Here is a 15,177-nt window from a genome sequence, read left to right as displayed (position 1 = left end):
AAAAAAAATCGATTAGTTGTTAATCGAGTAATTAAAAAATGGAACACCTCTGATTTTGGTGTGTTTGTTTTGATATAAATGAGCGCAAAATTTCATCTCTACCGAGGGGGCAGCAAAACCATAAAATTACCTTGAATACGAGGGGTATTCAATGGATGAAAGGGACCGTGAAAGAGGACACTAAAATAGAAAGTTTTTCTTCCGACAGTTTCATCTTAGTATTCATCTTTGGTATTATTATCTTTGTTGCTCCTGTTAATTTGGAATTCGCATGTTTGACGCAAAAGTGGAAGATACAAGCTACAGTAAATGACCCTGAAATCCCTTATCCTGAGTTAGAAGGTAACAGTCTCGAGGACGTTGTTGAAATGGATACACTTGACGTTCCAGTTGACTCGCTGTCCAGCAAAAATACTGGAGCATATCCCAAGAAAAGTTATCGCCCACAGCCCTCTTTCCAACCATCGCCTCCTCGCCAACAGCCCTCTCCCTCACCATCTTCTCCTCACCCATCTGCACCCCCACACCATTGCCTCCGAAAATCTCTGCGCTTCCCCGCCTAAAGGCTTACTCAGAAGCCTCGAAAGGCCCATGGGTTGTTTTTTCCGTTCCCAAACAAAAACCTTTGAACATTCCGAGGATATCTGAGGATTTAACACATTTTTCAGCCGTTACCAATATTTTTAAGTTAACACCAATAAAACTGCACGTTACCGTTGATGACCGGAAGCAGGGTAACCAAATTGTTGCGTGCGAGATTTTTTATTGGAATAGAGAGTCTACATACCCAGTAGTGAGGTAGACATTGAAGGAGTAGTTACCGAAGCAAGTTTGACTAATAAGGCCGCTTGTATGGACTGCCCTCCCCCTTAGAAAAATCAAGAGGTAACGGAAATGCACCGAAACCCATTCCAGCGGGTTTTAAACCTTGTAATTATGACAAGAACTTTCCGTCACTTCCAGGATCATCTAAAACCCCAGATGTCCCAGTTTTTCGGCCAGAAAATCAGCTGAATAATCAGCAAGAACATGCCCCCATGTTCACGTTTTCTGGTATTGTAGATAGCTTCTTCAGTATGTATATTCAATATCCCTGACTCAACGAGGAGCATTATTAATTTAGTGCTGCCAATGGTGAAAACTCTTTTGAAGCAACTAGTATCTAGGTGGTCCTTCGTTGCATCGATCATATCCTTTAATGGATAACTCTCCGAATGAAGTCGGGGATATGATCTCTGTTCTTCAGTGCAACTGTAGAAGTCTTATACCAAAACTTGACGTATTTAAATTTTTAGTTCACAACTCACTCTCTGATGCATTTGCCCTTTGTGAAACATGGCTCTCTTTAGACAACGATCTTGCTTTCCATGAGAGACTTCCATGAGAACACTCTGGAATATCGGCAGGAGAATGTCGTCACCGGTTAACGAAGATAAGAAGTACTCAGACAGTTGGATATTCATCTTCGCGGAAAGTTTGCCCGGAATCGGTGTCGGTTCAAACCAACGTTCGTGATCGTCCGTCGTGTAGTAACGAAATAGATTCCCCGTTTTCGATCGTGGAATTCTCACTTGCTCTTCTCTCATGTAATAACTTAGCTCCAGGAATGGATAGAATCAAGTTTAACTTGCTCAAAAATTTCCCAGACGTCACGAAGAGACGGTTGTTGAACTTATTCAATCAATTTATCGAGCACAACATTGAAACGGATGACTGGAGGCAAGTAAGAGCTATCGCCATTCAAAAACTCGGTAAACCCACGTCGGATAATAACTCGTACCGTCCCATCGCGATGCTGTCCTGTATACGGAAATTGTTGGAGAAAATTAATCTCTTTTGTCTAGACAAATGGGTCGAGTCGAATGCTTTACTTTCAGATATGCAATTTGGATTTTGGAGAGGCAAAGGAACGAGCGACTGTCTTGCGTAGCTTTCAACTGAAATTCAACTGGCCTATGCGCAAAAACAACAAATGGGTTCAGTTTTCTTGGACATTAAGGGGGCTTTTGATTCTGTTTGTATCGATGTCCTTTCGGATAATCTGCACGATAGTGGATAGTTTCACCAATTATGAACAACTATTTGAGCAACTAGTTGTCTGAGAAATATATGAGCTTTTCTCATGGAAACTCGACAACTTCACGAATTGCTTACATGGGTCTCCCCCAGGGCTCATGTTTAAGCCCCCTTCTTTATAATTTTTATGTAAAAGATATTGAAAATTGCTCGATCAGGCAGCTTGCAGATGATGGCGTTGTTTCCGTCACCGGGCCAAGTGCACCGGACCTGCAAGGACCATTGCAAGATACCTTAGACAATTTGCAAATATTATAAATTAGCAATATGGTTCACTCTTCTATTATCCCCAAAACTCGTAAAACTGTAAATTGAGCGTAACAAGGCTATCAAAAACAAATCACTGTTGAGTAAAATTTATCCACACGGTAAGATCAAAATTAAGTTTATATCTCAAGCGCCGCCGGGATTTTCTGAGGTACAAAATCTCTGATCACGAAGGGTGGGTGTGGAAGCTGCTTCTCGGGCGTCAGTAGCATTGGTATTCAGTACGCAAAACAAATCAAGGAAAAAAAGTTTATTTCACCCAACTAGGTACCGTTCCGATTCAAATTTCGGACGATTCAAATTTCGGACACTTTCATTTTTAATTAAATATTACATCCGTTAGAAACAAAGTAATAATGTTAGATGATCGTGGAGGGCACTAGTCAAAAAAAATTTAAAATTTACAAGACATGTGGATCATATTCGACCGAGATAATCAACTTTTAAAAGTGTCCGAAATTCGAGTTTAAGTGTCCGAAATTTGAATCGGCACGGTACTATGTGGGAAGCCAAAAGTAAGTAATGTCCATGTACTCAATTAATCATGTTTTGTTGTTTTTGACATCATCCACATCCAGAGGGCCAGTCACTTTCGAATATATGGGAATGGTAGGAAACCATTTGCATTTACATTAACATTTTCAGTTTTTATTTATTATCGTCTTTATGAGCAGTTTGGCAGTTGTCACAAATGACATCAAGATGCCTAACCGGAGTCAATTTTGTTCAATCCGACAAGTAGGCTTACTCAGATTGGGCTTTTCCGCTTTTCCGCCATGTTACACGCCTACCCTGACGTCATGACATTACACTACGTTGAGACCACAAACGAAGTGACAGACGGAGCGGCTTGAAAACTTTGGTGACTAACCTGCTATTGCATTTTTTCAGTGTACCACACGGCAACACCACTACTACTGGATTGTATCACATGGCAACACTACTACTGGATTGAACTAGCATTTTCACCAAATGTACTAGAATGTTTTGGTTCTATCTCTTTCACTCTACTCAAAACTGAAATTCATAAAAAAATGACAAAATGATACGCACTCTTTGCACACTGTCAAAGAATCATTGTACACAAAATCAACTTTGTGCAAAACCAAAACAAAAAACTATCCCATCTGGTGGATGATGGCAGAAGCTTCTAAGAAAATTCTACTACAGCGGACCACATTATTTTAATTGATTTCTTCGCCAGTTAGTCATCTGTCACTTCGTTTGTCCTATTGGTCCCAAGCAAACGATTAACGTACCCCATTCTAGTATAAATTCCAGTACTACACTATGTTTGTTTTGATTCGCTATGAAAGTTTGACAGATAAAATGAGGGGTTAGTGGATTTCCCTATGTTTCGAGGGGTGAATCGATTAGCTTGGGACCGAATATAGTATCAGAGCTGAGCCAAAAAGTTGAGCTCGCTTCTTCGGGACCTTCTGGTCTTAGAGTAGCATCTATGGTATTACCACAAACGAAGTGACAGACGGAGCGGCTCGAAAACTTTGGTGACTAACCTGCTATTACAATTTTTCAGTGTACCACATGGTAACACCACTACTACTGGATTGTATCACATGGCAACACTACTACTGGATTGTACTAGCATTTTCACCAAATGTATTAGAATGTTTTGGTTCTATCTCTTTCACTCTACTGAAATGCATAAAAAAAAATGACAAAATGATACACTCTTTGCACACTGTCAAAGAATCATTGTACACAAAATCAACTTTGTTCAAATCAAAACAAAAAAACTAACCCATCTGGTGGATGATGGCACAAGCTTCCAAGAAAATTCTATTACAGTGAACCACATTATTTAAATGGATTTCTTCGCCAGTAAGTCGTCTGTCACTTCGTTTGTGGTATTACTTATGCGTCTTTTCAGAAATATATGGGAATTCTGAAAGTGAACCATATTGTTAATTTATAATATTTGCTGAAGGTCACCACAGGGACATTGTGTTGAGACCTACTTTGGAACGGTATTATACCAAAGATGAATACTAAGATGAAACTGTCGGAAGAAAAACTTTCTATTTTAGTGTCCTCTTTCACGGTCCCTTTCATCCATTGAATACCCCTCGTATTCAAGGTAATTTTATGGTTTTGCTGCCCCCTCGGTAGAGATGAAATTTTGCGCTCATTTATATCAAAACAAACACACCAAAATCAGAGGTGTTCCATTTTTTAATTACTCGATTAACAACTAATCGATTTTTTTTGTTCGCTGTGCTGCCATTTTTCCACCAATGAGAGTGCAGCACATGTTTAAAACGATCGGTGATGATCCTCTGGAGAAGTTAATGCTTATATCGGCATGATATAACCGATTGCAAATATTTTACTTTTTGGTTCGTTAATCGATTAATCGATAATTCGAATGAAAATCGGCCATCACTAGATGAATGTGAAACGTCATTTCAAATATATGGACCGTACATAAATAATGATACAATTTGAAAGGGACCGGGGCTCATCACAAATTACGTCCACACGGTAACTGAAATAAACACGAGTGTTCACCGGTTGATTATACTTCCAAGAGCAGTTACCGTGGGACCACACACGCTCGGACCAGAGTAGTTAGTTCCATGGGTAGGTTGCATTCCTCGTTTAGACTCATCTTGATGAAGCAAACGGTACAGTTGTTGCTGAAGATCATGTATCTGCCGATGAAGCATATTCGTTTCGGTAGTAGTAGTCGTAGGGTGCGGTGTCTGCTGGTAAGCGGAGAAATATTCAGTGCTGCCGTCTTTGATACCGGAGTGCTTATTCCATGAATTGCATGTTGCTTGAACAGATCTGGATGAGATAGAATCGGATATTGCGTGACCTGCCCTTGCTGAGTTGTTTGCGGTTTATTAGCAAAGGTTGTCGTAAGAAACTGGAGAGGCAAACTAATTCCAGGAGTAAAGTTTGGTAAAGGCTGTCCCCTCAACGGAATTAATGGATTCCAAGGTACTGAAGTTACTGTGGTTGGCATTATTCCTTCAAGAACTTTGGTAACACTGGCTTGAAGAATGTTATACCAAAGATAAATACTAAGATGAAACTGTCGGAAGAAAAAACTTTTAATTTTAGTGTCCTCTTTCACGGTCCCTTTCATCCAATGAATACCCCCAGTATGAAAGGTAATTTTGTGGTTTTGCTGCCCCCTCGGTACAGATGAAATTTTGCGCGCTTTTTTATCAAAACAATCACACCAAAATCAGAGATGTCCCATTTTTTTGATTATTCGATTAACAACTAATTGATTATTTTTTGTTCGCTGTGATGTCATTTTTCCACCAATGAGAGTGCAGCACATGTTTGAAACGATCTGTGATGATCCTCTGGAGAAGTTAATGCTTATATCGGCATGATATAACCGATTACAAATCTCGATGAACATTTCAAATGGTCCTATCTGCTTTGATCGATTCTCTTCATCGACTTTCTCTTTTCATAACCACTGCTATGCAAACAGATTTCGCGCTAATTCTACCACATAGTTTGATAAAGGAGGTTCTTATCTAGCGTCCAAAACGTCAAATACAGCAGGGAAAGGTTTTGCAGCTGAGTTATTAACGAAAGAGAAAGTCGATGAAGAGAATCGATCAAAGCAGATAGGACCATTTGAAATGTTCATCGAGAAATATTTTATTTTTCGGTTCGTTAATCGATTATTCGATCATTCGAATGAAAATCGGCCATCACTAGATGAATGTGAAACGTCATTTCAAATATAAGGACCGTACATAAATAATGATACAATTTGAAAGGGACCGGGACTAATCACAAATTACGTCCCCACGGTAACTGCAATAAACACGAGTGTTCACCGGTTGCTTTCCTCTTCCGACAGCATGCGTACTACGCTGAGCCGATTATTTTTTCTCGATCCCGACATTCTTCTCGTTCCCAGTACACTAGTGCAAGAAAGAAACCCTCCGAATTGAGGTTAAACAATCTTAAAGAATGTTGCGGCACACGACAATCATAGACCTTCGGACGTCTTTTTAGCAAACCCAGTTTGTGGGAATATGCTTTAAGTTGTAAATTTTATTTTAATTAGTTTTAAGTGTAAAGTAGAATATAAAAAAATCTTACATTGTTCAGTCCGATTTTAATTTGTTTATCGTGTTGCAATTTCTTGTGTATATCCTCGGTTATTGTCTATTAATTCAACACAATATTTAGTTCCATGTATGTAATTCAATTTCGTTTACTTACAATTGTGTGTCGTTCAAATGCTAGTTTAATGTAATTTGTTTTATTAATCACTGACTACAAACTTTTCCAATAATATGCTTCTTTTTCATCTTTCTTTTAACTTAGCATGTACCAATGGCATTCCAACGCTGTCAACGTGACGTTCAAAAGCTTCCCCATGGAAACTGTAGTGAACGTTTGCAGACAGTTCAGACGGACAGCTTGCCAAGGTTGTTATGATTCGCGAGGTGTTCGCTCTCGCCGCCAACATGTGTTGAAAATGGCTCACACGGTGGAAAAGTTAGGCGTTCCTAGCCAAAGCTTATCATTTGGTCAGTTATCCAATCAGTTTCCATACCTACGTGGCCTCCCCTTTCAAGACTAAAGCAACGCAACTCCAGCCATCCTCATTAGCCTGAGGTTCCCGGAGCAGCATACACGACAGATCGATGTCAGTTCCACTCGCAAATTGAGGATCGAAATCCGGACGATGATGTGAAGTAGTTTTTCTCCATTGAAAAGGTTGGGGTTGCTGTGGTTCCTTTGCTGGAAAGTTATAACGAGCAGTGATCCAGGAAGATTCTTGAGGATACAACGATTCGTCTTCCATAGGACGCTTTGAAACAAGAGGTACGACCATGTTAATTTCCCGGACAGTAAACCTATGGCAGAGCAAAGGTTCAAATCATTGGAACGTCGGTTGGTGTGGAACCCTGAGCTTTATGAGAATGTTAAGAAGCAGCTAGTCTAATACGTGGACAAAGGATAAGCACACAAAATTACCCAGGATGAGCTACTGGGTTCAGATCCAAACAGAGTGTGGTACTTACCTCTGGGCGTCGTTGTGCACCAAAAGAAGCCTGACAAGGTCCGTTTTGGGATGCAGCTGCCACTGTACGAGGACAATCATTTAATTCTGCCCTACTGGCCGGGCCAGATCTTTTGACGTCCCTTACATCTGTTCTTTCTCGATACCGTCAACGCCAAGTATCAATCAGTGGCGATGTTAAAGAGATGTTTCACCAGTTCAAAATCCAACCAGAAGACAGGCAGACACTACGGATCCTGTTTCGAGACGATCCATCCATGATCCTGGACATATATGTGATGGAAGTTGCAACGTTTGGCGCGACTTGTTGCCTTCTGTTGCGCAGTTCATCAAAAAAAGAAATGCAAAGGACTTTGAAGACCAGTATCAACAAGCAGCTGCCGCCATCGTCGACAACCACTAAGTGGACGATTATCTAGACAGTCTGGATACAATCTAGGAAGCAGTAGAGCTAGCGCTGCAAGTTAGGACTGTTCACGCCAAGGCAGGATTTCACATTCGCAACTGGATGTCCAGCTCTAAAGATGTTCTTGCACAGGTTGGGGACTCGGCAGGAGAACCAGTGAAATGCTTCAAAGCTCACAATTCTTTGACATCCGAACGCGTGCTGGGAATGAGCTGGTTACCAGATACGAACGAATTTGTCTTTATTGGAATGTTTCGAGAAGAATTAGTACCAATTCTACAAGGAGATACCGTTCCAACAAAAAGGCAGCTGCTCCAGGCGGTAATGAGTATCTTTGATCCGCTTGGTCTTGTGTCACTATTTGTGGTCCACGGCAAGATACTAATTCAAAATGTATGACGGTCTAACATCAGATGGGATGGTGAAATCAACAACGAACTGTTCAGTGAATGGCTGCGATGGATTCGATTCCTGGGACATCTCGATACCATCCGAATTCCAAGGTGCTATTTCCCATTCTATAACCCTGAAAGCTACGATTCGTTAGAACTCCACATTTTTGTTGATGCCAGTGAAGAACCGTATGTAGCGGCTGCATATTTTCGCATCGTGGATAGAAGTCAAGTTCGTTGCGTTCTGATTTTGTCAAAAACAAAAGTTGCCCCACTAAAGCCACTCTCTGTCCCTCGATTAAAGCTGAAGGCTGCTCTTCTCGGTGCCAGATTAGCAAAGTAAGTTGAGGAGAACCATTCATTGCGTATCAAGCGGCGGATCTTTTGGAGCGATTCAAGCACCGTTCTGGCTCGTTGCAGTCGGATCAACGTAAATACCGACAATTCATAGCATTTCGTGGGGCAGAAATACTCGATACTACGACAACGAGTGAATGGCGACATGTCCCATCACGGTGGAATGATGCTGATGACGCCACTAAATGGAAGGTTTTTTTTATTCTTTATTTAAGAGATTTTTAGCCGAAGGCACTAAATGGAAGGATGGATTACGGCCCAACAACGGTCACCGTTGGTTCCACGTACCTGATTTCTTGCAGAATCCTCCAGATATGTGGCCCCAACAGCAACCTCTTTCCACAGAGACGACCGAGGAGCTGCGACCAGTGCACATTCATCGAGAGAACGTGGTCGAACAGTTCGTGAACTTCAGGCGATTCTCAAAGTGGGAACTATGCCAGTAGATCGCAGCTTACGTCCATCGTTTTATCGATCAGATACAACGAAAACGACGCAGAGAAGCTTCCAATGTTTTGGAGTTGCTAACACGAGGAGAACTTCAGCGAGCGGAAGCGAATATATGCAGAATGGCGTAGAACGAAGAATTTGCGGATGAGGTCATCTTGATGTAGAGAAACCAACAACCCAGCGGAGGGCTGGAACAGCATCGGCTGGAAAAATCCAGCAAGCTCTTCAAGCTATCTGCTTTCCTGGATGAACGAGGCGTAGTGAGAATGGAGGGCAGGATCGCTGGATTTTTGGACGGTCCCTACGACTTCAACTGCTCCGTCGTGCTACCTAAGAACCACTACGTAACACAACTTATCATCGACTGGGATCATCGGCAGTACAAGCATTACAATGGAGAGACAGCCGTGAACGAAATGCTCCAGAAATTTCACTTGTCGGGATAAGAGCGGCATTCCGGAAGGCTGGAAAGTTTTGTACGTGGTGCAAGGTGTACAAGGCGGCATCACGAACTCCTAGAATGGCACCGTTACCAGAGACAAGGATCATCCCGTTCGTGAGGCCGTTCAGTTTCGTTGGAGTTGACTACTTCGGTCGCACTCTTCACCTGCTTGACCATCCGGGCAATCCATCTTGAGCTGGTATCCAATCTGTCGATGGAGTGCTGTAAATGGCAATACGACGATTTATAGCACGGAAGGGGGCGCCATCGGAAATTTACAGCGATAGAGGGATGAACTTCGTTGGAGTCAGCCGCTAGTTATGAGAGCAAATACGCGGAATCAGCATGAACTTGGCAGCGACGTTCACAAACAATGTTACCCAATGGCGCTTCAATCAACCATCTGCACCACACATGGGGGGGTCTTTGGAACGCATGGTTCGGTCGGTGAAGTGTGCGTTAGCATCGCTGTTTAACGAACGTAAGCCTGACGAAGAAACTTTGGTCACTTCACTTGTCGATGCCGAATCACTGGTGAATTCAAGGCCATTGACATATATGCCACTCGAAAAGGCAAGCACGAAGCCCTAACTCCAAACTGCTTTTTGATGTTGAGCACTAGTGGGGTCAATCAACTTCCAAGACAACGCTTCACTGGTGTCATCATCGGCGGTAATGCCAGTGAGCCCAAATACTCGAACTCGTAAACCACCTCAATTTTATCGTCTTAAACCGAACTCGAAGTGGCTAACATTATCTTCTCTTGAACCTCTTCCTCTAATGTGTTTTGTCTTCGATGAAATAATAACAAGTTCAGTCCGATTGACTTCAGCCTTCAGACTGATGTACGTTTCCGATGTCAAAATTAGATTAAAAATGCAAATGATCAATTCTGGGGAAGTTGATCATGCAATTTTTTATGCAATGCAATATTCAGAAGTTCGCATTTATTCTTCATTTCGCTCAAGAAGAATCTGGTGTTAAAATTACAACAAAAATTGTGGTTTACGAAAAACTTCATATTTTATTCCAAAAACTCCTAAGTTTAGGCAATTAACATTAGTTTTCACATAAAATCACTATACAAAATCGGTAATTTTAACAAAATCTGATCTCAGTAAAACAAATCATTTCACCTAACACAGCACCAGATTAATTAGGAATAGTTAAAAGTGGCATATTTAATAACTTCCTCAAAATAGTATATTTAGAGTAGTTAGTTAGGGGAAACGTTCAAATGTATTATTTCAAACTACTTAATGATATGCTAAATAATTTATCTCATAACAATATAATGAAAAAGGATTGTTGAGAAACGAAAATTGAACGGTGTAGTGATCAATTTCATCCCGTTTTATGGTACTCGAGAGTGTTCCTAGGACAACGCACATCTTTGAATTATTCGTCACCGTGACAAATCACGTCAGTTTATCCGAAATTCATGCATAATCTGATTTAACTTCCCGAATGTAGGAAATCAGGCACCCATGAATCCGACCTGTTAATTGCTCCATGAACAATTTTGCTATCGGTGATTTACTGTGGCATAATATTTGAGAGGGAACCATGTAGGCGATGCTCAACACTGCATCGGATGTGGTATCCGACCAATACGAGGATGTGTAAATTCTGAGGATCAAGTGCGGTTTTTTTCCTCTGTTCGGGACATAAAACCACTGCGACCAGTAATTTGATATGTTGTAGTATATCCCGTATCCTTAGTTTAGTGCATGTCGTATTACTCCATCACTATTGAGAAATGATCAAGTGTTCTCTTTTGATACAGTTATCATATTTGCATTCGTCACAAGGAATTGATTTAAATTGAAAGGTTCCACTATTAACACCTTTCGAAGAATGACAGCACCCTCCAAAGGCGCACTTCTTTGTCAGTCAAAATTGGATTACTTAGCAACAAAATTAAGCAATGAAACCGATAACCATGCACCAGAATCCTAGTCTTAACCACTTCAAACTAGGGAACAACGAATAGAATATTATGAATCACAAAGACAATAGTAGATTAGGAATCAAAAAGGCTAACTAACTATTTTTTTCCTTGTTTCAAGATCATCTTCGATCCAGGCAAGCCGAGGATTTATCACTATTATAAAGGCATTAACAGTAACGAGATCTAAGATGTTTCCTTTGATTACTTATAAATCCTGTTCCCTTTGTTTTTAGTAGTCAAGACTAGGAATCAGTGGTAAATCTTACATCCCGTAACGTACCACGAAAAAGTGATCTACCCACGTTACAGGGCATGAAGTGTTGTTTCTTCAACTATTGCATCATAAACGTGCACTGTCCAAACGAACTAAGACCCGACGACGAGATGGAAGCATTTTCACGCACCTTTAGCCGCGTGAATCAATCACGCGCTGGCGCATCTTACCCAGCAGTACAAATCCAGTTCCCAGCTGGTGGTGCCACAAGTCAGGTAGAAAATAACTACTAGATGCTCGCTTTGCCATACCAACTATCCCGTACAGTAAAGTTCATAAAGCGCTACGACTTCGATGCTCCGGAATTGAAGCTCATCGTAGTTTAACCTAATAGTGACTTGCAGTTGCAAGTTACGAGTTTTCAATCGTAGTCCGTTTTTGATCGAGGAAGTCTTTGTCGATCATTTAGTCCTGTAATTACATCTGCATTTCTAAAGAGGCTGGTTGCTCGTGTACAGCTCTGTTTAGACTCCAACGCTGGTAGAAGAACAATAATAAGCAACCCTCAACATGGAGAACAGACGCTGTTTTGAGCCGTCCAACCATGGAAAACGAAACCGGGCACGACAGTTTATTTAAAAACTTGGAACTACGAAGTTCTATGACCATTAATGGGCTATGACATATGAAAATTAATTTAAAGAGAAATATCAAAGTTATTTATTTTATTTTTATTATTTTTATGGTTGATGACGGCAGATCCGTTCCGATTCTAATTTCGTTAGAAGTACAAACATAACATGGAATACAAGTGCGTCATCATAAGCTAATTAAACTAATGGCCGATTTCTTCACTTCCACTTAAATCTTAATCAGGGTTTACTCATATAGGTTTCAGCCTTAACCGCAGGTGAAGAAAACGGCCCTAAGTTTACAAAAGAAATTTCGTCTATTTGAAAAGTTTGTAATGATTTGTACTTACCCCTCAAAGGATGGATAAATGTTGGAGGCACTAATTCAACAACTTCCTTATCAGGTATTTCAAACACTATAATTTTGCAGGAGTCCTTTGCCTCACCATTTGCCGTTTTTACGTGGCACTCATAAATACCAGAATCCTCCACAGTTGTTCGGTATATCTCCAACGTGATGAACCCAAAGTGAACATCGCTTACGCATCGCTTATTCATCTCAAATTTTTCACCATCTTTGAACCAATTTACTTCCACTTTCTGATTATCTGAACAACAGCAGTTCAAACTTAAAGTTTTGCCTTTAAGTAAGGTTTGATTCCTCAGGCGGCTAATAAATTCCACTTCAATTGGTTTTCTTTTTGGTTTAGGTGGTGCCGGAGCTTCTTGAGGTTGACCACTGACAATTCGTTGACTAATTCTCATTTTTGGTTGACCTTCGGCAATTGGGCGTACTTCAGGTTGTGTTGTAATTTTAGGTTGAACAGCAGGCTGCAGGGCTGTTTCTATAGCTGACTTGCTGATCTTCTTCCTCATCTTTTTAATTTTTGGTCCTCGTTTTATAACTTCTGGCTTTTCTGGCTCTACGTACTCATCTTCGTCTTTTTCTGTTTCTTCATTTCCAGGTTCTTCTTTCATTGTTTGTATCTCTTCTTGGTCCAGTACCGGTATTGAATCTACGTTTAATTCTTGTGCTGCTTCTTTTTCATCTTCCTCTTCTTCTTCTTCTTCTTCTTCAGTCGCTACACTGTGCTCACCGTCAGAAACATATTCTTCATATTCGCTTTCAGCACTGGTATCCGTTTCATATTCCCAAAATTGTTCCGGAGTGTGACCTCGAACATAATATGTACCATCCTCCAAAAATACGACTTCACGATACTGCCTAGGCTCTTTAATAACCTCGTCATCGGCATATTGCCTTCTAGGATCAGCGTGAAATATTCCATATGAAGGCTTCCCTGTCTTACCTTCGAATCGCAAATGGTATTTTTGCTCTACCGTCCCAAAGTCGTTAGTAACTTTGATCATATAATTTCCGTTATCTCTAGCTTGTGGATTATGGATACACAATTTATATACACCCATTGGCTCCCTGATCTGTATATATTTATCATTGTTTTCAATCGCAATACCGTCCAAGAACCATTGAATCATGAGAAGTCCATCACCTTTAATATGTGTCTCTAATATTAAATCATCGACACGAAAATCATAATGCTGGTCAATATTAGTTATAAACCTTGGACCCATTCCTAGACGTACCTCAAGTTTTTGAACAATTGTCAGTGTAGCATGAGTGGTGATAACATTTTCCTTATTCTTCACCACAGCGGTGTAAATTCCTGCATCTAATGGAGATACTTTAGCAAAGGTTACGATTCCAGTGCCATCATGTGATTGATTTTTGATAGTTTTAGTAAACTCCATAACTTCTCCATCTTTAAGCCATTTGATTTCCGGTTTTGGACCAAGAACAGTACAAAATAATTTAGCTGGTTTTCCATCTGAAACTGTAATGTCCCGCAATTCTGTAATAAACTTTAGAGCATTTTTGCTCTCTTCTGGTTTTGATGGTACCGGTATAAATTCTGGGAATAAACGAAGGTATCGTTCTTTTCTAAGAGTATCTTTATCCTTTGCTAAATTAGCTTGTACTGGATCGGTTTCTGTTTGTTGTGCATTTGCTTCCTCTATAGGGACTTGTTCTTCTTTAGATATTGGTTCTATTGGTTGTGCGTCATGAGGAACGGTTTTTACTTCTTCCTTACTTTGAATAGTCTCTGATACTGGTGATTGTTCAGGAATTAAATGCTGCTGTTCTAAAAGTGTAGGCTCAATCGACTGTTTTTGTTTGTATACATTCTTCTTTCTCATCTTTTTGATCTTTGGTCCACGTTTAATTACAGGGGCAGGTTCTGGTTGTTCTGATAATTCTTCTTCATCTTCATCGTCAGCATCAGCCTTATCGTCAGTCTCAGCTTCCTCTATATCTGTCTCTTTTTTACTAGATTCTTTTGTTTTGTCTTCATCCTTTTCATCTTTGACTTCTTTTTCGATTCCTTCTTCTTCTTCTTCTTCTTCATCTTCTTCTTCATTTTTTTCGTTTTCCTGTTTCTCATCTTCAGTTGTTGGCTCATACGGTTCATATTCACTTTCTGCACTTGTGTCAGTTTCAAATTCCCAGAGATGCTCAGGTGTTTGACCACGCATATAATATGTTCCATCTTCTAAAAATATAACTTCTCTATGCTCCCGTTCAACCACTTCTTGTGGCTCTTCGTATACGCCGTGTTTCATTACTCTGGGATCATGATGTGAAATGCCGTACACATGGGTATAATCGTCTTTATTAAATTTCCTGAGTTCATGCTTGATAGAATCCTTTCCAGCTAAATTCACGGCTTCACACATGTAGCGACCTTGATCCTTTATTTGAGGGTCATGTATTGTAAGTTTGTGAATGCCTTGTGGTTCTCTAAGTTGGAAAAATTTCTCGCCTTCCGTATCGTCTAGTTCAATTCCATCTCTGAACCACTTAATGGTAGGAGGTGGATTTCCGCGGACTTGGACTTCAAGTATCAAATCATTAATCTGGATGTCGTAATATTCTGTTGAAGACAA

General features: G+C 40.5%; 1 protein-coding gene across 2 annotated transcripts in view; it reads right to left on the bottom strand.

Moving 5' to 3' along the window:
• Window positions 1-15,177, bottom strand: part of LOC135712506 (muscle M-line assembly protein unc-89-like) — a 140,760-nt gene that overhangs the window by 8,856 nt on the left and 116,727 nt on the right. For both annotated transcript variants that reach the window (XM_065235452.1, XM_065235453.1), the window contains one exon: window positions 12,564-15,164. In XM_065235452.1, coding sequence (XP_065091524.1) covers window positions 12,564-15,164 — 2,601 coding nt within the window. The remainder of the gene's footprint in view (window positions 1-12,563; window positions 15,165-15,177) is intronic.

This window comes from Ochlerotatus camptorhynchus, unplaced genomic scaffold, assembly GCF_037179485.1.
Source record: "Ochlerotatus camptorhynchus isolate MF236.1 unplaced genomic scaffold, CSIRO-AGI_Acam_v1.1 ptg000488l, whole genome shotgun sequence".
Classification (NCBI taxonomy): domain Eukaryota; kingdom Metazoa; phylum Arthropoda; class Insecta; order Diptera; family Culicidae; genus Ochlerotatus; species Ochlerotatus camptorhynchus.
The sequence above is the reverse complement of the archived record's forward strand: the minus strand, read 5'-3'. Positions and strand labels throughout refer to the sequence as shown.